This window comes from Panthera uncia, chromosome X (assembly GCF_023721935.1).
Source record: "Panthera uncia isolate 11264 chromosome X, Puncia_PCG_1.0, whole genome shotgun sequence".
Classification (NCBI taxonomy): domain Eukaryota; kingdom Metazoa; phylum Chordata; class Mammalia; order Carnivora; family Felidae; genus Panthera; species Panthera uncia.
The window spans coordinates 21,051,628-21,073,509 of NC_064817.1; the positions used below are offsets into that span (position 1 = coordinate 21,051,628).

At 51.0% G+C, this 21,882-nt stretch overlaps 3 protein-coding genes across 3 annotated transcripts in view; all 3 read left to right on the forward strand.

Annotated features, from left to right (window-relative positions):
- The first annotated feature begins 219 nt into the window (after nt 1-219).
- Nucleotides 220-2,960, forward strand: LOC125931569 (melanoma-associated antigen B17-like). The gene is made up of 2 exons (XM_049643632.1): nt 220-317; nt 1,440-2,960. Exon 2 carries the CDS (start codon nt 1,477-1,479, stop codon nt 2,527-2,529), a length of 1,053 nt encoding a protein of 350 aa, XP_049499589.1. The 5' UTR covers nt 220-317; nt 1,440-1,476; the 3' UTR covers nt 2,530-2,960.
- Nucleotides 2,961-16,088: 13,128 nt separating this feature from the next.
- LOC125931247 (melanoma-associated antigen B3-like) lies at nt 16,089-17,808 on the forward strand. Its single transcript, XM_049643215.1, is given in 4 exon segments — nt 16,089-16,164; nt 16,675-16,824; nt 17,156-17,265; nt 17,268-17,808. Coding segments are annotated over 4 exon segments (753 nt in total). The 3' UTR covers nt 17,685-17,808.
- Nucleotides 17,809-21,075: 3,267 nt separating this feature from the next.
- The window catches only part of LOC125931570 (melanoma-associated antigen B5-like), an 8,168-nt gene continuing 7,361 nt past the window's right edge, over nt 21,076-21,882 (forward strand). Inside the window, exon 1 of the mRNA XM_049643633.1 lies at nt 21,076-21,185. The gene's annotated coding sequence lies outside the window, so the exon portion shown is untranslated. The remainder of the gene's footprint in view (nt 21,186-21,882) is intronic.

Here is a 21,882-nt window from a genome sequence, read left to right on the forward strand (position 1 = left end):
AACGAGACCCTTGGTCTGAGGCCCTCGGACACAGCACAGCAGAGGGAGAGTTCACAGGAGCCGCTAAGAGTGCGCGAAAGCCCGCGTGCCAGTCCTGCGGGAGGGACTCCAGCCCCCCTGGAACGCGGCCCCCCTGCCCATCCCCCCACGCCAACCCCAGAGCCCGCCCCCTCCGCTGTCGATCTGGGGGCCAGGCCCACATGACCGGAAGTGGCCCTTCCAACTTCCTCCCGGCGCTGGGCAGTGAGGCCTGGTCGGACAGCCGCTGCCTCGGCTGAACACGAGGAGGGGGGTCCCACGTCCCGTCAGGGGTCAAGGTGAGAGCAGCCCTGGCTCGACCACCGCGGGGACGTTTCCCCGACACCCCCAGCCCCGTCACCCCTGAAAAGAGGGGCCCACGCAGGCCCTGGCCCGTTCCGCCCCTGCTCCGGGGGCTCGGAGACCCCTGTCATGGCCGTTCATCCCAAGTGCCTTGGCTTCCCGCGCCGGGTGTCAGGGATTGCAGGCCTCGGCCCCAGGCTGCTGGACGCTGGCGCGGCTCAGCACAGGGAGCCATCCCTCCCAGGCCCTGTGGAGGGAAGGAGGGGACCCTCGTGAGGACTGGGGGGACTCCGTACTCCGCGACCGGGGCGACGCAGCGTCCCCGCTCCTGACCTTGGCCGGCGGGGGTGGGGTGGGGTGGGGGGGGGTAGGGTCCGGGCCCGGGCCCCGGGGACCAGAGGGAACGTGGCCTGTCCGCTCGTGTCAACCCTGCAAATGCCAGGAAAGGAAGGCCAGGCTGAGACAGCCCGCCACGTCTAAAAAATACCAGGTCTGAGGCCGGGGGGAGCTGTGTCCCGAAGCTGCAGCCAGCAGTCAGTGGGAGGGAGGGTCCCAGGTCCTACCCGGAGCCCAAGTGGGGATTCTGCGTCATTCCCAGCACCCAAGGAACCCGGGACAGAGAAGGCCTGCCACAAGTGTTCATTCAGCACCAGGTGCCCCCTGACTCCGTGGGGGGCCGAGGCGCTCCCTCCTTTCGGCCCCGTGGGTCCCTTGGAAGGTGGCGGGGTCGCCTTCAGAGCAGGAGACCGGGGTGGGGGCCTGGGTCGGGCCCACAAGTACCGTGCCGAGCCTGAATGTGAGCGGGGAGGGCCCCCAAACCCGGGACCCAGGGCTCTCCCGCGTCAGTTCGGAACCCCGCTGTCACCCGAGTGGCCCCCAGGCAGGGCTGTCTGGCTGGGGCCAAGGCTCCCCCCACGTGCCTCCACAGGGTGCTCGGCGGGGGGTGGGGGAGGTGGGGGGGGCGAGGGGGCAGGCTGACCGGGACGTCGGGAGTCCTGGGGGGTCGCACAGCGGTGCCCTCGAGGACCCTGCAGGGGCGGCCTTGGCCGAAGCCCAGGGGGACTCTCCCCGCTGAAGGCTCTCAGGGCAACTCCTGCCCCCCACCCCAGCTCTTACAGGTGTCCTCGCTGCCTGCCAGCCGGGCCCAGCGTCGTCATGCCGCGCCGCCAGAAGAACAAGCTGCGCGCCCGCCAGAAACGCCACGAGGGCCAGGGTGAGGGGCAGGGTGTGGAGGGTGCTCAGGCCGCCGCCGCCGCCGCCGCCGCAGCAGCAGCGGCAGCAGCGGCGGCGGCGGCGGCGGCGGCGGCGGCGGAGCCCCTTGGGGAGGCTTCCCCGGGGTCCCCCCGGGCGGGTGCAGCCCAGCAGCCTCAGGGTGCCCCGGCCCCCGGGGCCCCCGGGGCCCCCGGCGCAGGCGCTGCAAGCCCGCCACGTGAGCAGGGCGCCGAGGGCCCGGCCGCGCCCCCCGGCCCGGGCGCCCGCAAAGACCCCCTCAGCCGCAAGGCCGACATGCTGGTGCGGTTCCTGCTGGAGAAGCACGCCAGCAAGGAGCCCATCACGCGGGCCGCGCTGCTGAAGATCGTCAGCAGGAAGTACGAGGCGCACTGGGCCGAGATCCTCAGGCGCACCTCGGAGCGCCTGCAGCTGCTCTTCGGCCTCCAGCTCCGGGAGGGCGACGCCGGCGGCCGGGCCTACGTGCTGGTCAGCAAGCCGGGCCTGGAGGGCGACGGCGGCGACAAGGGGCTGCCCAAGAGCAGCCTGGTCATGGCGCTGCTGGGCGTGATCTTCATGAAGGGCAACCGCGCCAGCGAGGAGGAGGTGTGGGAGTTCCTCAACGTGCTGGGCGTGTACGCGGGCCGCAGGCACCCGATCTTCGGGGAGCCCAGGAAGCTCATCACCCAAGACCTGGTGCGCCAGAAGTACCTGGAGTACCGCCACGTGCCGGGCAGCAAGCCTCAGCGCTACGAGTTCCTGTGGGGCCCGAGAGCCCGCGCCCACACCAGCAAGATGGAGGTGCTGCAGGTGCTGGCCAAGATCAACGACACGGTGCCCAGCTGCTTCCCCCAGCTGTACCAGGAGGCCCTGCTGGAAGAGGCGGCGCGCGATAGCTCCGCAGGCGCAGCCAGGGTGGCCTCCGCTGGCGAGGCTGCGGGCCCTTCGGGAGCCGGGGAGCCGTCCCGGGCCCGGGTGGGCCGCTGCCGCCGAATCTAGCGAGGCGGGTGGGGCGGCTGCTCCTCCTGCTCGGGGCGGAAGGGGGCCCTTGACCTTCCAGGTAGTGCAGAGTCCGGGGGCTGGAGGGAAGTAAGTAGATCTTCTTCATATTTGTTCTAAACTCTTAACTAATATCAACACACATATCATTCGTATTTATTTAGGTGTTTACAAGTTTTTTCCTAGTATCCCTTATTTAGCGCTAGAATATAAACTTAAGAATGGCATGGCTCTTACCTCCATGGCTGTTCCTCAAGGGAGAGTTACAGTGTTGCTGTGTGCAAAACAAAGCCACAGACCATCCATATTGCATTTATGGTCCAGAAGTAGGTAACATGGCATGCAGTAGGGATTTTCATGGCCGTGTGAGAAGAGGAAAACGGAAAAGAGTGGGGAATAGCTAACGGAGAAACACTAGTTAAATAAAAAGAAAAGGTGTTTAATTCATGGTTTGCCTTTTCCATTCATTCTCTTAGTAAAAAGAAAAGATGTGTTCTCAAGAATGTTTGTTTTGTCTCTGTGCACTGTATATTCCCTGCTACCTGGTGGATGAAAAGTAAACTCAGATGGGGCCCTTGGGTGGCTCCATTGGTTGGGCGACCCACCCTTGGTTTCTGCTCCGGTCACGATCTCCAGTGTGGTGGGATCAAGCCCCGGGTCGGGCTCTCTGTTGACAGTGTGGAACCTGCTTGGGAGTCTCTCCCTCCCACACTCTCCCTGCCCCTCCCCCCACTCTTGCTCCTTCTCTCTGGACATAAACAAGTATTCAGGGAAAACCAAACTCAGGTGGGGGGGGGGGGAGGTTGGGGGTTCATACCAATCCTAACTGCCATTCGTTCAGGCCGGGTATTTTTCTACTGAGCATGTGAAATGCTTCCTATGGTACATAACTTCCAACATTCCTATAGCAAACTTCCTTTACAGACAAAGCACCTGTAAATGCCTCAAGTTCACGGGAGTGGTGAGTGACCTCCCTTGGACTGGATCCCTGCTCTGGACTGGTTTAGATCCATCTCGAGACCCATGCTCTTCCTTTCCTCCCAGCTTTTCATTCTTTCTCTTCTCATCACTCCACACTCTATCTCATGGGATAAACAAAACACTGACCCAAAGCAGCGTTTTGGAATACACAGCCACGGTAATAATAATGCTACATAAGTGTGTAGCGTGACCAAAGATAAGAAAAAACTGACATCCAGTGTCAACAGGATCACCTGTACATGCAACGTCAGACAACCCGAAAAGATCAGGGGCTCTCAAAATCCTGACGGGCCCCTCCTCGTCCCTATAAGAAGTAAATCTGTTAGAAGGAGAGGCCCGGAAGATGCTGTCTAGCTGGCAAAGAGAAGGAAGAGATCACAGTGATTCTTCTCTGGCAGCAGACCATCTGGGCAGCCCCCTACCCCCAGCCTCCCAGTCCTCCCCCCAACCCCTGCCTAATGTCACATCTTCCTAGGGACAGCGCCCAAGTCCCTGCAAGGCCCGCAGTCAGAAACCTGCTCGAGGGTCGGCAGGGATGTGGATTTCCCAGCAGCCTCTAACTGAGGAGAGGACAAAATGAGGACCCTAGACACCCACACCCCAGAACATGGGATTACCGAGGTGAGCTGCCCTCACACCTAGAGGGCCTCAAATAGAGCTGTACCTGAGCATCCCCTCCTCCTTCAAGGTTCTCAGAGATAGAGAAGCCTCAGTTTAAGGGCTGTGTCCTCAGGGCAGTGGAGGGAAGAGTCCCAGCCTGACAGGTAGCAAGGTGGGGACCCCGAATGAGGAAGGAGGAACTGCCCGTCCTGCAACGGCAGGGGCTCCACAACACATACCCTGCTTTCCGCCTCGTGTGGCTGTGGCCGGCGCTCTCCGGCTGAGGCTCCCCCTCATTTCTTCTGGTGGGGAACAGAGGAGGGGGGTTCATGGGGAGGCGAGGTCTCTGGTGCTGGGGCAGCAGCTCCGATTCTGTCCAAGCAGCAGATCCTATCCAACAGGCCTTACTGGCATTTAAGGTGAGGATACTGAGGGCTGATGAGTGGACCCCTATGACAGAGGGGACCACACAGAGCCTCCGGCAGGGGGAAGCCAGGGAGTAGCAGCCGGCCTTCCCCATCTAGTGTCTCAGGAAGATGACAGCCTTGCCGGAAGGCTGGCCGACTCAGTAGAGGAAGGAGTCCCATATACTCCCTGGAGTCAAGGTTAGACACCCGAGCAAAGCCCAAGGGGCTAGTCACTCGACAAGAGGGAAGTGTCCTAAAATTTAGCCCCTACTATGATCTTTCAGAGGATCCCAACAGCCCTGGACAGATAGGGTTCATCCTGACTTCCAAATCGGAATGTCCAGGCAGGTAACAGCCTTAGTCTGAGGAGCACGGCCTTAGGTGAGTGGAGGGTAGAGTCCCAGGGCTGGTCATGAGTCAAGAGGAGGACCGTGAGTGAGGAGCAAGGGGACCCCTCACCCCAGAAGAGAGGAGAACGCCCAGAGTCCCACCCTTGCTGTCAGTCCTAGGAGGCCCAGGGCAAAGCTTTCCAGCTGAGGTGTCCCCTCTTTCCACGGGAAGTGGTCTCACGGAGGAGAGGGCCTCTGCCTAACGGGAGCAGCCTCGGTCCTCACGGTGTGGAAACCTCGTCCCTAACTGGAGGCAAGTTGATGACTCTAAATCAGGGGAAAGGGACACCGACCAGAACACACGGGGCCACGCAGAGCCCGACCACTGCTGTCTTCTCTCTGCAAACCCAGGAATGTTGGCATTCCTGTCCCGCTCGTGTCCTCTGGGGGTGTCTCGTGGAGGAGGTGAGGCGCTGGGTCGAAGGGGCGAGCCTCAGCGGAGCAGAGGGAGAAACTCCAGGTCATGCCAAGAATCCGGCATGGGGCCCTACGTCAAGAGGGAACCACCCAAACCATAAAGGTAGAGACGCCACAGAACACCTCGGCCACTGTCGGCCATGGGACCATAGGAAGGGCTGCCACGGGAGGCAACCCTCACAGCCCCCTAGGTGGTCTTAGGCCATGAAAAGCCTTAGCGTGGGGGAACGGGCCTCCAGGTCATGGCAAGAAGCAGTGTGAAGACTGAGTGAGGGCCAAGAGAAACAACGGAAAAGAGAGAAGAACGAACAGTCCCACCGCCCTGTCAGACCTGGCTGGGGGCTCCAGGCAGGAGTATGCAAATGTGTCACCCACTGGCTTCCAGCCTTGGGGGACTCAGGTCAGTAGAAGGAGGCCTCCTAGATCCTGACAGAGTGAGGACTGTAGGTGTCACCAACCTCAGAACGGTAGAGTCCCATCAAGTTTTGTCCCCTGCTGTTAGCTCTCAGAATCTCCAAACAGCTGTGACTAGATGTGACTTACGTGACTTCCACCTCTGGGGACTCGGGGTGGTGAGGCCCTTGGTTGGAAGCGAGAAAAGGGACAACTGCCAGGCTGTGCCAGGGATAAGGGTAAGGGCCCTGAAAAAGGAGCAGAGCATGAAAACCATAACAATGGTGCAGCACATCATATCTGCCCTGCTGTCAGTCCCGGGAGACATTGGGAAAGATGTCAGGCAGAGTGAAGGCAACCCTCAATTCCTGTCAGGGTGACAGAGAAATAGGGAGACTAAGAGATCAAGAGAGGAAGGAATGAGGCCATCCCAGAGTCAAACTGAGGAACCTGAGTGAGGACCAGGGAGGCAAACCATCATAAGTTCCAGATTTGCCTACCACAACTTTGTGTCTCAAGCGACCACAGGCAGGGGTGGCCAAATATGGTCATCCTCACTCTTTCTACTGGGTCTCAAAGCGTTGTGGCCTTCCTAAGAGGAGATGTCTTCAGGCGAAGGTAGAGAGGAGCCACCGGCCCTCCTAGGATTCAATGTGAGAACCCTGACTGAAGACTGAGGGGCCCCTGCCCCACCCCCCGAGTGGAAGGGACAACAAAGAGTCCAGCTGCACCTCTGCTCAGCGCTTCAAGGCTCAGGGCAGGGTGGACAGGCAGAGGATCCCCTATTCCTCCCTTATAGCATGTCTAAGGATGTTAAGATCCTTAGCCTGGATGTGAAGCCACTAGAGGGCAGAAGGGTGTGTCCCAGCCCCGAGGTGACAAAGTGAGCAGCCCCCCCTGCCAGCCCCTGTGGTCACCCTGGTTCACTCCCAGGCAGGTCTGTCTGACAGTGGCCCAAGACTCCCAACACCTTCCTCCACAGGGTGCTCAGGACCCAGGCTGACCAGGACAACAGGAGCCCTGTGGGGTCCTAGAACAGTGCCCTCGAGGACCCTGCAGGGGCAGCCATGGTCGAAGCCAAGGTGGAATCTCCCCACTGATGGGGCTCACATCATCTCCCTCTGATGTCAGGCAGAGCCAGGTGCCCAGGTGCCTTTGCTATTTGCTGTCCCTAACCAGTGTCGTCACGCCTCAGGGCCAAAAGAGTAAGCTCCGCCTCTGTGAGAAATGCCCCCAAGGTCTTGAGGGTGCTCAGTCTACTGCAGCAGCAGCAGCAGCAGCAGAGTCCCCCATTTTCCTCCTCTCCTGATTTGGGGGTATTCTGCAGAGATTCCCTCTTTCTGGCATTCCCCGAGAGCCAAAGAGAGCCCCATCCACCACTACCTCTATTGTAGGGGTTTCCTGCCCAAGATGTGAAGACAATGCCAAGAGCCAACCAAGCTGAGGAGAGGACAGCACCATCCACTGAGAGCTCCCACAGAACTCCTGTAAGCAGGAAGGCAAGTTATACTGGTACAATTTCTGCTGCACGTCTATAACATGAAGACCCATTAGAAAAGCAGTCATGCTGAAAGGTGCTGACAAAATGTCTAAGAACCGCTTCCCTGAGATCCTGAGGAGAAAGGGATTGGCTTTTGGCCTTGAATTAAAGGAAGTGGGGTGCCTTTGATGCAAGAGTGATGCTAGAGCATCCCTCTGATGCTCCTGCCAACGTCCTGGACTTCCTGACCACGGGCGTGTGAGTGGCGATAAGGATTTGCCCAAGACCCATCTCCTGGTGACACTCCTGAGCATGAGCTTCATGAAGGGCAACTGGGCCACAGCAGGGAAGAACTGAGAAGTTCTGAGTCAGATTTAGGCATATGGTGGGGGAACAACTTCGTATATGAAGAGTTCATCACCCAAAATGGAATGAGGCTCGAGGACCTGGAGTACCGACTGGTGCCCAACGGTGATCCTCCTCTCTGTGAATTCCCATGGGGGTCTACGAGCCTGTGCTAAAACCAGCAAGAGATACGTCTGGTCATTGTGGGCCAAGGTCAATGTTACCATCTTCGGTGCCTTCCCATCCCATTATGAACAGGCTTTGAGATAGGAGGAAGAAAGCCTCTACAGCAGACGCTGCCAGGTTGAGCGCCCAAACCAGCACGTGTTCCAGGGCCATTACCACTAACTACGCCCACATCAAGTACAGCCTCAGGGAGATTCTGGACCTTTTCACTGAAGAATGTCGTTAGGGTCGAAGCAGTGGAGGACTCTGTTAGCACTTTCTAGAAAACTAAAAGATGTGTATCTCCCATTTCTTATATTATTCAAGATGGCAAGAGAAATTAAATAATAACAAAGTAGGCATTCTGCTTGCTATCTCTCTTCCTCCACAACCGTTAACTGAGCATCTCTTCTTGGGGGGGCCTCATGCCAGTACTAGGGATGCTACGCAAAAGACCAGGCCACTGTCCGTAGACTTTTAGTCTAGGAGCTGCTGCCCTATCAGCAAGACGGTGACCCAGACTCTAGGACCCATGTAAATGACGAGTGAAAAGAAGGAGTCAGGGAGAGAGAGAAGGTTCCCGATGAGAGTAGCCATGAGCAAGTGCTCTGCAGCTAGGCACTTGGGAGCTTTGCCACTCTTGACTTCCTGTAGAGGAGGTCGTTTGAAGTTAAGCAGGGTAGTGGACTAGATGAAGTGGTGAGAATCGTGAGCGGAGAATGGGCCCTCAGACGGCAGGTCTCAGAGCTGAGAGTCTGACTATAGGTAAGAATGAAATCCTGCCCTTAATCCTTACTTTGTGATGCTGGATACACCAGACAGGCTCTCCACCTGGGGCAGGAAGAGAAGCGGTCCTGGGCTCTGGTTCCTGTGCATGTGAACACAGTGCACAAAACAGATGTTTGAGGCACATGCTGTCTAGGAGGCTTCTAAGAAACAAAGGTGACACTCCTGGAGAGTGAGATGTCATGTCACTATCTCTGCGCCGGGCTGGGAGGGCCACAGGCTATTCCATTCCAGGGGCATTCTATTAACTGAACGATTTTCAGGGGAATTTGGCAAACTCTTATGGAAAACTAGATTCGTGGTGGTGGTGAAAGGAATGAACACAGGTGCGGTTTGGATGGAAAGGCCCCCGGGAGGGAAACTGTCCATGACACCAATTCTAGAACCTCTGCATTGCATCGAACTGGGGGAAACTCCTCCACACCCAGATTAAATAACACATTTTCAAACGGGAAAAATGTACATAGCTTTACTGGCTAAGCAGTACTTCCTTCTTTCCAAAGGTGCTGCAGTTTTTCTGACATCTCATAAAAACAAACGAACAAACAAACAAACAAACAAACCCGAAATCCCAGAGGAATTGGTATTATTGTCTGGGGTCTTAATCATCATAGTAAGAAATGCCACTCTTTAGAAGATCGTTGTTTCAGATGCTTTGCAAACACTGCACATATTCCAACAATCCTACCAGAGAGGACACATCAGACTCACTTTGCAGATGATGAACTAGCCGTTTTCTCCAGTTCACCTGGCTTTGAAGTGACGGACCCAGCACTAGAGCCCTGGTCTGAATTTGTCTAGAGGCCACACCGTGCCACTGCGTGTCTCCCAGATGAAGACCGACACGGTGTCTCTCAATTCACTTTGTTTTCCCCAGTCCTCCAAAATAGATCTGAGGCAATAAGAAAGAGGAACTTGTAGCCAAAATGTTAAAAGCAGGCATAGAAGAGGATGGTTACTGTGAAAAGAGACCACAATTTGGGGATTGTCTGTGGCTTGCATTCACCTCAGATCCACATACCATTAGCCGTATGGATCCTTGGAAGCAGACCCTGCCCTGGCCGCAAGGCGTGCGCCTGGTTCCAGCACTTTCCTGCAAGACGGCATCCTCGCCCGGGGCCTTCCCTGGCGTGCCCTCGTGTCCAACTCTGGAATCTGTTACTGGTGTGTTATTTGAGACTGGCCTCTGAAAAACACAGCAATGAGCGAGCTTACCCGAGTGGTCAATAACCAAAGCCTCCCTTGCAATTTGGGGATGAGCAAAGACCACGGATTTCACTAGGAATCAAATAGGATGACTCAGAAACACAATGGTTAGATCAGAGAAGAAAATACCGACAAAGGGAAATCACTGCCTTCACAGAAAAGGAGCAAATGCATTTTACAAGAAAAGAACATGTGCTCTACACTTCTACTCACAACACTGCTGACACCAGCAGTATAGGGTTTAGTGTCTTTATCCCCCAAATGGACCAATTCTTAAGCAGCAGCCAGGTGTCCTACAACTCAATTCCATTCTGACAACATTTACTGAAACGAGCATCAAATCTCACAAGTCAAGGGCTCATTCCCAGAAGACTCTCCTATACTTAATCACAAATCTGGGCCTCCCGTTCCTCTGACTGGCTATAAATCAGGGATTCCCACAGACTCTTCTTGGGGTTTGAAAAATTTTCTAAAACGGCTTATAGAAGTCAGGAGTATGAGGTACTTAGTAGGTTACTGATTTCTCATGAATGGACAGGACTAAATTACAGCCAAATGTAAGAAATGCATAGGGGCATCTCGCTGGCTCAGCCAGTTAAGCATCTGACTCCAGCTCAAGTCACGATCCTGCAGTTCGAGCCCTGCATCGGGCTCTGTGCTGGTGATACAGGGCCTGCTTGGGATTCTCTCTCTCCCTCTCTCTCCCTGCCCCTTCCCCACTTGCACGCGTGCTCGCTCTCGCTCTCTCTCTTTCTCTCAAAATAAATACATCAATTAAAGAAAGAAAAAAGAAAAGCACAGAGCATGGTGTGGGGAAGGCGTTCAGGGATTCCTTGTCCTGTCTCCAGCTGTCCCACCCTCCCAGCACCTCCATGAGTTCAGCCAACTGGAAGTTCTCCAAAACACTTTGGTTAGGAGTTTAACGGAGGCTTCGTTACAGAAGCACAATTAATGAAATCACTGGCTGTTGGCGATTAAGTCAATCTCCGGCCTCCCTCCCCTCCCCGCAGATCAGGAGGTGGGGCCGAAACTTCCAACTCCTTAAATACACGGTTGGTTCCCCCTGGGCAGCCAGTACCCATACTTAGGAGCTTTCCAAAGTCACCTCATGAACATAAACTCAGGTATGGTTGAAAGGGGCTGGTTCTGAATGGTATAAAACACACTCCTTTCACACACCTCAGAACGGTAGAGTCCCATGGAGTTTTGTCCCCCGCTGTTAGCTCTCAGAATGTCCAAACAGCTGTGACTAGATGTGACTTATGTGACTTCCATTTCTGGTGATGACAAATGTATAAGGAGGCCCTGCTACATGAGGCAGCTCGCAGACCCAGAGCCTCAGCCAGGGTGGCCTCTCCTGATGATGGGGGGGGGGGAGGGCGCGGGGAGCCTTCAAGGACCCGGGTCAGCTGCTGTCGCAGAATCCAGTGAGTCAGGTGAGGCAAAAGATGGCCCTTGGCCTTCCAAGTAGTGCAGAGTTGGGGGCTGGAGGGAACAAAATGAAGATCTTTGCCTTTTTTGTTTGTTTGTTTTTTTCATTAAAGTCATCTGTAAGCTTTTTTTTTTTTTTTTTAATTTTCAAATATTGTTCAGTTTAGTGAAGATATTCTGCTTCAGAACCTAAGGTTACTAATGCCAGAGAAATCACATTATTACCATTCACGTTTTAGGGTTTGCCTTTTTTTTTTAAACAAGCTCAAATGCCTTCATTCTTTCCTTTTTGCTACAGAACTGGTTAACAGAGCACTGAAATGGGGTTTTTCATGGGAACATGAAAGAGCCTCATAGGAAAATATTTGGGATCACCAGGCGGTGAAACTTAAGTAAAGGACGGTTAACTCTTTGCTTTATTCTTTGGGCTCTTTGCTCATAAAATTACGTAACATACACCTGGGTATTGTGTAGCTTATTCAAAATGTATAAGAAATTAAATAAACTTCTTGGTTTATTTTATTCATTTATTTCAATAATAATAGATGCTATTTATTTCTTTTCCTCTAGTATCAGTTGAGCACCCTCTCTTTGGAAAGCCCCCTGGTAGCACTGGGAATGTTAAGAAAAATAAGCAAACCAATGCACATAGAACTGTAGACTCTAGCAGCAGTTATACAGTGAAGATGGTGAGATCCACTCCAAGAAATAAATTAATGACAAGTTAAAAAGAAGAGGTGCATAAGGGGAGGTCCTAGGTGAGAAAAGTCTAGTGTAAAGTGTTCGGTTAACGCTCTGTTGGGCTTGGTAAAATGCCAGTCCCTTGGGGAGGTCATTTTAAGCCAGGCTGTGCTGTGGGCTGGATGTGGCCGGGGGAGTGGTGGGCAGCGAGGGGCCAGGTCTTTAGATGATGGTTCTGAGAATTGGGAGCCCAGGCCTATAGTGGAAAACAGTTTTTCACATTTACTCTGGGGTTGTCAGTGTCAGCATCAGTCCCTAGCTGAGGCCTGAATGGAATGGGTCCTATGCGCTTGCCCCAGTGCAGGTGACACAGTACACAAACGAGGTATTTTAGGCAGAGAACGTCCAGAGAGCTTCTGAGTAATAAGGGTAATATTTCATTGAAGTGCGATGCCAAGAAGGCCCTGGACTTTCTTGCTTTTCATGGGATGGGAGTGCCCGAGCTCACTCTGTCAGAAGGGCATTTTAACTAGGTTATTTTGAGTACAATTTGTCCAACTCTTAAGAGAGGGCATGAATTTTGGTGGTGATAAAATGAATGACAACAGGGGTGGTTTGGATGGAAAGGGACTTAAAAGGGAAGTCGTTGGTACCTGACACAAAGAGAAACTTTCAGTTGAATCCAATTGAGGAAGACAGCCCCATACCTATATTAAACAACAGATGCTCTAGTGGAGAAATACTATGGATTTTATTTGCCCTGTAGCATTTCAGTGGATTTGGATTTCTATACTGTTAGTAGTTGGATATTGTCTAGTACAGGCTGGAAACAAAATTCTGTGAAGAAACAATTTTATCATCAGGGGTCACAATCATCTCAGTAATAACGGCCGTTCATTAAAAGCACCAAACTTTGTGGGGTACCTGGGTGGCTCCATCGGTTAAGCATCTGACTCTTGATTTCGGCTCAGGTCATGATCTCACGGTTGGTGAGTTCGAGTTCAAGCCCCGCATCGGGCTCTACGCTGATAGTGCGGAGCCTGCTTGGGATTCTCTCTCTCCCTCTGCCTCTGCCCCTCCCTGGATGGTGCTTGTGCGCTCTCTCTCTCTCTCTCTCTCTCAAAACTAAACATTAAAAAAACAAAAGCACCAAACTTTGCCTAACACCATGCCAAATGGGTAATATCCATCACCTATATGTCTATAGTCCTACATGACAAATGTTATCAGACTCACTTTCCGAATAAAGAACTTGGAATATTCTTAAATTCAAGGCTGGCAAGTGACAGCACTGGACTAGACCCTGGCTCTGAATTCCTCGAGAGCCCACAGTGCCACTCCTCTCAGCCCGAGGCATATGTGTATCACTTACTTCACTGTTCTGCTCATTACTCCCAACTGTATTTCAGGTGTTAAAAACCATGATTCCACACCCCAAATATGGTTTTGGAAGACAAAGCCCAAGGAACAAGCAATAGCAAAATCAACGTTAAGTATGAATAAAGAAAGAGACAGTATTCAGCGTCAATAATGTTATCAACAAAGGAAATGTCAATAAACCTGAAAAGATCAGGGAATCACAGTATCATGTGGCTCAGTCCCTCTATTGTGGAAAACAAATCTATTAGAAGTGAAGTTATGTAAGAGGCTAAGTCTGTGAAAAGAAAGAAGAGGTCAGTGTGTGAGAAAGAAGAAAGAAGAAAGAAGAGATCTGCGATAGCATACCACTGGCCCTGGGCCCCTGCCTCTACTATAGTTTCATCACCTCACATTACTCCTGGGAATCAACTCATTTGCTGCCAGGTTTGCAGTAGGGAGACTAAGCAGGAGTTTGGAAGGATGAGGTATTTCCCAGGAAGCCTTTCAAAGAAGAGTCAGGAGAGGTGCCTGGGTGGCTCAGTTAGTTAAGCATCTCTTATTTTTGGCTGAGGTCATGATCTCACAGTTTGTGGGTTTGAGCCTCCATCAGGCTCTGCACTGCTGGTATGGAGCCTGCTTGGGATTCTCACTCTCCCTTTTGCTCTTATAATAAACAAATTGTAAAGAAACTTAAAAAAAAAAAAAGCAGCTCTTTCTGCCCACATGTCCTGTCTCCATGCTTTAATAAAATCACCTTTTTGTGCTAAAGAGGTCTTCAAGAATTCCTTCTTGGCCCTCAGCTCCAAACCCCCCACAACCCCCAAAACCTCATTATTTGGTGCCTGAACGCAGGGCTATGAGTTTTTTCACCTGGACTCCGAGCTTCGGTGCAAACTTGGCACCATTGGCTCTTACTGCCACCCTTGAAGTCAGGGAGCAAAGAGCAACCACTTGGACCACCCATTTCAGACTTCCCCACCAATGTCCAAGAGTTTATGACCAAGTTAACACAGTCTAGGAAACTGCATCGTGTGGTGAATCTCAGACAACTAATGAGAAAGCAAAATAGCAACTACCTGTGAGCATTATGCCTACTATTCTTGCAAATGGACAAGTTAACGTCAGTCAACTGGGTTGTACCATGAGAAATTTTCCCCAGGTTTCTGGATGGTGCTCTGGTCATCAGAAATTTAACTCCCTTGAAACCTAATCTGGATCATCACTGCACAAGAGTGAAATTACCATTTTTAGCTGTTTAACTGACAAATATGTATATTAATGTTTATTTTTTTTTAATTTAAATGTTTGTTTCTTTTTGAGAGAGAGAGTATGTGTGTGAGCAGGGGAGAGGTAGAGGGAGAGGGAGACACAGAATCTAAAGTAGGCTCTAGGCTCTGAGCTGTCAGCACAGGGCCCCATTCAGGGCTCGAACACACAAATGGCGAGATGATGACCTGAGCTGAAGTCGGACGCTTAACCGACTGAGCCACCCAGGTGCCCCTTAATGTTGTTATTTATGCGTCTGAGGCACTGCAGAAGACATGAAATGTTTTTCAACACGATTTGAGGAATTGTTTGAAGAAAAGACTTTCCCCCAAAGCACTGAATATGAAAAACTGTGACCCTGTAATAAAAAATAATTGTATTTGGTTTTTAAACTATAAAAAAAAAAGACCCGAGTCCATAGGAAGACTGATAAATTAAGATTGAGGAGACCAACACCCCATAATAACTAGACTCATAGGAAGATTGGCCTGTGACCCCTCTCAGGCCCAGGAGGCCAAGGCAGAAGTGCCAAGATAAGCCTTCCCTCACTTATTTTCAGGGCTCTCAGGGACATTTGAGCTTTGGTCTACATGGGTAATCTTAGGTTGAAAGAAAGCAGAAACCCAGGGCTTGCTGGAAGTCAAGGTGAAGATCCTAAGGGAAGACCAGGATCAGAGAGGGCCCCAAGGAGCCTGAATCCTGATGCCATACTTGGAAAGGCATAAGCAGGAGTAGCTTCATGCAGCATTCCCTGACTTTCCCTCTCTGACACCTTGGGGAGTGATGGACTCGGTCTGTGGCTTTGAGACCTAACAATAGAGGGAGGCATCCCAGGTACTGCCACTCAACATGGGCAGAATCCTGAGTGATGACTGTGGAGACCCCAGACCCCAGAATAGTGAGCTGGCACAGAGGCTGCCCCTGCCATCAACCCTGGGATGCCTCGGTAAGGATGTCAGGCTGACTCGACAAGAAAAGGGTCAGAAACCCGAGTGCCTTGCTCTAAGGGAAGGGATCTCAGGCAAGCGAAGAAAGGAGTCTCAGGTCCTAGTCAAGGTGAGGATCCTGAGTAAGGACCTAGGGAGCTCTTTTCCCTCAGAACTGAATTAATCATACAGAACTCTGACTTTGCTGGCACCCTTTGGATACCTGGGCATTGATGACAGAGTACGACATACTTCCTCCTATGGTGTCATAAAGGGTTGAGAAACTTGGTCTATAGGACTATGGCCTAAGCAGCTGCAGTGGGAAGATTTCTTTTTTTTTTTTTTTTTTCTGGAGATCAAAGGAATACCCTGTGGACTAAGGGAGCCACACACCCCTTAAGAGTAGGAATAGGAAAGCATTAGTTTCTTACTCTCAGCCTCAGGAGACCAAGGACAGGTAGGATCAGATGAGAGTCCCACTTTCTTCTAGGGGTCTCAGGGTGGTGCAGGCTGTGATATGAGGGGCAGGCCTAAGGGCAAGGGAGGGAGGAATTCCAGGCCATGAAAAGGGTCAGGGCTCAAAACGAGGACCAAAGGACTACTCACCACGAGGCAGAAAGGAAAGCAAAGATTCTGGCTCTGCCCTTAATTTCAGCCCTTGAAGAACCAGGGCAGGAGTTTCAAGTAGAAACTGCCCCAACACTTATATATATTAGGTTTATGGGAAATGAAATCCTTAGATCGAAAGTGCAGCTACACTTCAGTGAAAGGGGTGGAGGTGTCAGGCCCTATATGGACCCCAGGTAAGGACCTTAATGAGGACTGAGGACCCCAAAGAGGCCAAGATAGAAAACTCCCCACTGAACAGTCAGACCGGGACAGGAAACATAAGCTGAGGACCCCTTTCACTTCCTTATCATGGGTACCAGGGAGGTTTGTGATGTCAACATCAGAGGAACAGAGGTGAAACAAACAGACACAAACAACAAAACAAAAACCCCATGACTGGCCACTAGTTGAATGATGGTCTTGACTGTGAAATAGGTGATTTCTCAACCACAAGACCAGCAGCTCCTGCTATCACCCCAGTATGCCCGAGGCAGGTCTGACAGGAAGCAGCCTAAATCTCTAATTTCCTTCACAAGCTTCCCATGGGATAAGCCAACTGGGAGGAAAGGAGCCCTGTGGGTGGTGAGAGAAGTGCCCTTGAGGAAAACCAACTGTACCTTCTTTATAAAGGTGCACACACCCCGTCAACCTTCCTCCTCCTCTAGTGGGACCTCACCACCTGCTCTCCTACTCATACTCCTGACCACTGACCTTGATCACAGCCATCATCCCTCAGGGTCAGAAGAATAAGCACTGCACTCATGAGAAATGCCACCAGTCTCGAGGTGACACAAGAGTTCAGGCCCCTGTAGCAGTGGAAGAGTCTCCTCCCTCTTCTTCCCCTGTTTCAAAAGGTAATACCCAGAGTTTATCAGCTAATGACTCAATTAGCACTTCCGAAGAGTCTTGCCCCATCTACCACCATTACTTCTTCAGAAATGTTTGGTACAATATCTGATGGTGAGAATAGCCAAGATGAGAAACATCTATGTTTCTCTGGGCTCCCACCTTTTACTGAGATCACATGCTTTGATGGGTTTGTTGGAACAGTTTCTTCTGTACCAATATAAAATGAAAGAGCCCATTCTGAAGGAATGCTAAAGATTAGTGGCCAAAATTACAAAGAATACTATTCTGAGATCATTAAGAGAGCCTCTGAACATATCGAGATTGTCTTTGCTGTAGACTTCAAGGAAGTGGATTCAACCAGCCACTCCTATGACCTTGTCAGCAAAGTGAAACTCCCTAACAATGGGAGGGTGTGCGCCGGCAGGGGGTTACCCAAGACCGGTCTACCCTGATGACAGTCCTGGGTGTGATCTTCATGAAGGGCGACTGTGCTGCTGAGGAAGACATCTGGAAATGCCTGAATATGATGCAAGTATATGGTGGGAGGAAGCACTCCGTCTATGGGGAGCCTAAGAAGCTCATCACCAAAGATTTGGTGAAGCTAGAGTACCGGGAACACTGCCAAGTGTCCAACAGTGATCCTCCATGCTGTGAGTTCCTATGGGGCCCAAAAGCCCACACTGAAACCATCAAGATGAAAGTCCTTGAATTATTGGCCAAGTTCAATGACACAGTTCCCAGTGTCTTCTCAGCAAGATATAAAGAAACTTTGGAAGATGAGGAAGTAAGAGCTGAAGCCAGACCTATAGCCACTATGTGTAACAGGGTCACTTCCAGCAGACTACTGAAGTCTGAGGCTTTTTAAAAAAATCATCGCAGTAAGAAAACATAACCTCACAATAGGGATTTTCATGGAAATGTAAAAGAACCTCATAGTAAATGTATTGTGATAATGGAATATAAAAAAACAATAAAACACGATCAACTTTGGTGTTCTTTACTCCTTTCAGCCTTTTGCTTTATAAAATTAAATAATTTATACCTCAATATGTTTAGTTTTAGGATATGCCAAATCATAACAAGTTAGACCTCATTCTCTCTTTTATTCCCCAAATGTCTACTGAGTACGTGCTTTCTGGAAGGCTCCATGCTAGGAGTGGGGATGCTAAGATAAAGACCCAGCCTTTCCCATAGAACTTTACAAACTAGTAGATGGGATCATAAGGATCCCAAAACTCTGTGTCTTACAAAAAAGTAAAACAAAAACAAAAACAAAAAACGCAATGAGGGAGAAGGGAGGTGCCCTGGGGCCAGGCAGAGTGTAAGTTCCCCAAAATAAGACCGTTTAAGTTTTGGGATATTGTGGGTCAAACCATGTCATGTAATTTCAAATTAAACTATGCAGTGGACTAGACTGAGGTTGTGGCAATGGTGATCAGATGCCATACCCTAAGATGATGCATCTCAGACGTGAGAGAAAAGAAAAATCCTTGAATCGAAAACTACATTGAGCTGTAAGTTCTAAAATTAAGGTTCAATATTACGGGCTCCTTGACATTTAGTGAAACTTACAGGGCCTCAAATTGTCTTACTGGAAGTTCCCCCTCGATATTCTGTACTTACAGATAAGGGCCCCTACCAAACCGTCATCTTTATCAAGGGAACAAGGCACAAACCTTGCTTATTCCTAAGCAGCAGATTTCTGTTCCTTACTAGCATGCAAAATTATTCAAAGAAGCTGATGACACAGCACCACTGGAATGAAAGGTCACCTCAAGCTCTTGACACCAAACTATGCCTCCCACAGACTCGCTCATTCACTGTGTTCTTGACCGGTATCCCCGTGTCGCACTGTGTAGCACGTGGTGCCTTATCCCCTAGCCAGCGAGGAAACGTGGCTAATAACTGGTTGTCTATCTCGTGTCTACAATGTCCAGTGCTGCATGTGTCAACTCCACGTAACCATAGTGTGGAGGCTCCTTCCTTACCTCGGGGGGTAAAGAGGAGGCCATTAAAATAGATTCTTACAAATGACTTTGGCTTCGTAGATAATCCAGAGAGAAATCTCTACTTGGGGCAGTGTATTAACCTGTCAGGAATGCCATAACAAAATAACAAAGACTGGGTGGTTTAAACCAAAATTTATTTTCTCACAGTTCTGGAGGCTAGAAGTCCAAAGTCAAGGAGCTGGCAGGCCTGGTTTGCTCTGAGGCTCCTCTCCTGGGCTCCTAGATGGCCACCCTCTTTATTTGGCTGTCTGTTTGTGTGCATGAATCTCCGGTGTCTCTTTGTGGGTGCTGGTCTTATAAGGACATGAGCCAGACTGGGTTATGGCCTACCATAAAAGCTTCATTTTAACTTAACCACCTCTTATGATCTCATCTACAACTGCAGTCTCATTCTAAGGTACTGGGGGTTATGGCTTCAACATGAAATTTGGGGGGACACAATTCAGCTCTGAAAAAAAAAACAGAAATCATGAGCGTCTTCATTCCAGTCTCAATACAAAAGAATATAGTGCACAAATAGCTATTCTAAACACATTGTCTCCAGGGACTCTCTGAGATAAAAGGGTGAACTCCCTTGAGATGACATACACAGAAGCCACAGTATAGATACTTTCTTCCTGGAACTGGTACAGAGCCCACTCTATTAAAAGAGCATTTTAATTAGGTTATCTTGACTGTATTTTGGTGAATTCTAAGAGAAGGCTACATTTTGGGACTGGGGGTGGGGGAGGAAACAAATGAAAATAGAGGTGATTTGAACGTAAGGACAATAGAGAAAAGCTTAACGAGTTGGTCCTTGACAAAATCCAAGGAGTTCAGAGTTGCATTCAGGTGGGGAAAGAAAAACCACACACCAAAATTAAATGTTCTGGGGTTGCCTGGGTGGCTCAGTCAGTTAAGTGTCTGACTCTTGATTTTGGCTCAGGTCATGATCTCATGGCCGTGGGATTGAGCCCTGCATCAGGCTCAGCATGGGAGTGTGGAGCCTGCTTGGGATTCATATTCTCTCTCTCTCTCTCTCTCCCTCTCTCTCTCCCTTTCTCTCTGCTCCTCCCCTGCTTGTGCTCACTCTCTCTCTCTCTCTCTCCATCAAATTAAACAAGCTTTTAAAAACATGCCCTAATGGGGAAAATCTATTTAATTCTACCTGCTAAAGTGAATGTTTGGCTGATTCAATCTTCTTTTGTCTAGGAGTATTCCATTTCCTAGGACATATCCTGGATTGAAAAAACATTCCTACGTAGGAGGATGATATTGCCTAGGTAAAAATCATAACTGTCTTTCATTAAGTGCCCAATATTTTCCAGTCATTCTGACAGATGCTTTATATACAGCATACACACTCCCAGTCTTACAAGATAGTTTACCAAACTCAGTTGGCACATGAAGAACTTCAAATATTCTCATATTCACAAGGTGGTGTCAGAGCTAGACGAGGCCCCTAGTATGCATTCATCCAGGGCATGTACTGGGCTACCACTCCCACCCTGAAACAGACCTTGTATACCTTATTCACTTTCCTTGTTGCTACTCCAAAATATATCTTAGTCCATTAGGGGAAAAATTGGAATACGTATACACAGCAATAAGAATACCAAAATAAACGAGAGGTATGAATACTGAAAGGAAAGATACAATATCTGATAACAATATGACGATCTGCATATGCAGTGTAGCCTAACTTCAAAACATGGTGGTCTCATGAGATTATCTGCCTCAGCCCGTTACCTACAGTTAAGTATTATAGAACAGAAGTTACCTAAAAGACCAAGTCTGGGGCAGGGGTCAAGGAAACACATGTATCAGCAGGGTTTCTCCTCTGACATTCCCTCTCCCAACCTAAGTCCACTTTCTCGTTCTTCACCTTTCGCGTCTCCGATCACCCCTGGGACACAGACTCGTCCACTCTAAGATGGGCACTAAAGAGATTACTAAACAGTTCGTAGGGATGTGGAAGCGCTCCGGAAGCCTTTCATTAAAGAGACAGAAGCCAAGATGAGGACCGATATAAATGAAAACTGACGAAAACAACACACAGGCATACAGGGAGTCGTGCATCAACCTACCCTCATCTGCTCTCACACCTATGCTGTCAAGCTGACCTATTAAAGAAAAGTATCAAGGAGGTAAGAGGGTGGTGGTGGAGGGAAACCGCGAGTCCTCTCCACTCCAGAACAGAGGGGGCACCAGAGATCCCGCCCCCCGCTGCCAGCCTTCACAGGCCCTATCGTTGGTGACAGGAAGAACAGCCCTCACTTCCTCTTGGGGCGCCTGAGGAAGGGGAGAGACGTTCGTTTTGGCTGCCGCTCCTCAGGGCAGGCGGCTGAGGAATCTTCTAGGCCCGAGCGCAAGTCAAGGTAAGAAGCCCGATTAAGGAATAAGAGAATACCTCCCTCCCCGCAAATAGTGCGTCCCCTGCTCCCCACTGCCCCCCGCGCCTACTCTCAGTCTTATGGGGCCCTCGGCAGAGTGGTCAGTCAGGCGGAAAGAGATTTCCACCTAGGGGGTCGCAAGAACGTGAAGGCTTTGGTGGGAGGCGCCAGTTCAGCGGAGGGGAGAGAAGACCCTAACGAAAACCAAGGGGAGAAAAAGTAGGTAACAGGTGCCACCAAGGCCATGCCTGGTTCCTCGTGGCTCCCGGGGGAATCAAACATGGCGGTCACACGTGTGTGAAGCTACCCTCCCTATTTGGAGGCTCAGGAAGCTGAAGGCCTTGAATTTAGAGGAAGGGTACTATACTCTGAAGGAAATGAAAGAATCGAACTCTGAGTGAGGTCTGAGGGAACCGTCGTTTCTAGAACAATGAGGTGGCGCCTAACTTCCAACCGCCATTAGTCCTGGAGAGATCTGGGGAAGGGCAGTGGTATGTGGACGGACACTCGTGTTTTTTTCACTCTGGTGTCACCGGAAGGTTGGGGAGAGGAGTGTATGTTGTGGGGGTCGATGGGGGTAGGGGGCTGAGGGGGGGTGTGTGGGGGGAGGGGGCATGGGGGGCGGGGGGGGGGGAGGGGGGGGGGGGGCGGCGGGGGGGGGGGGGGGGGGGGGGGGGGGGGG

Excerpts from the sequence above, each read along its gene's own strand:
- LOC125931569 (XM_049643632.1), top strand. The coding sequence starts at position 1,477 with ATGCCGCGCCGCCAGAAGAACAAGCTGCGCGCCCGCCAGAAACGCCAC.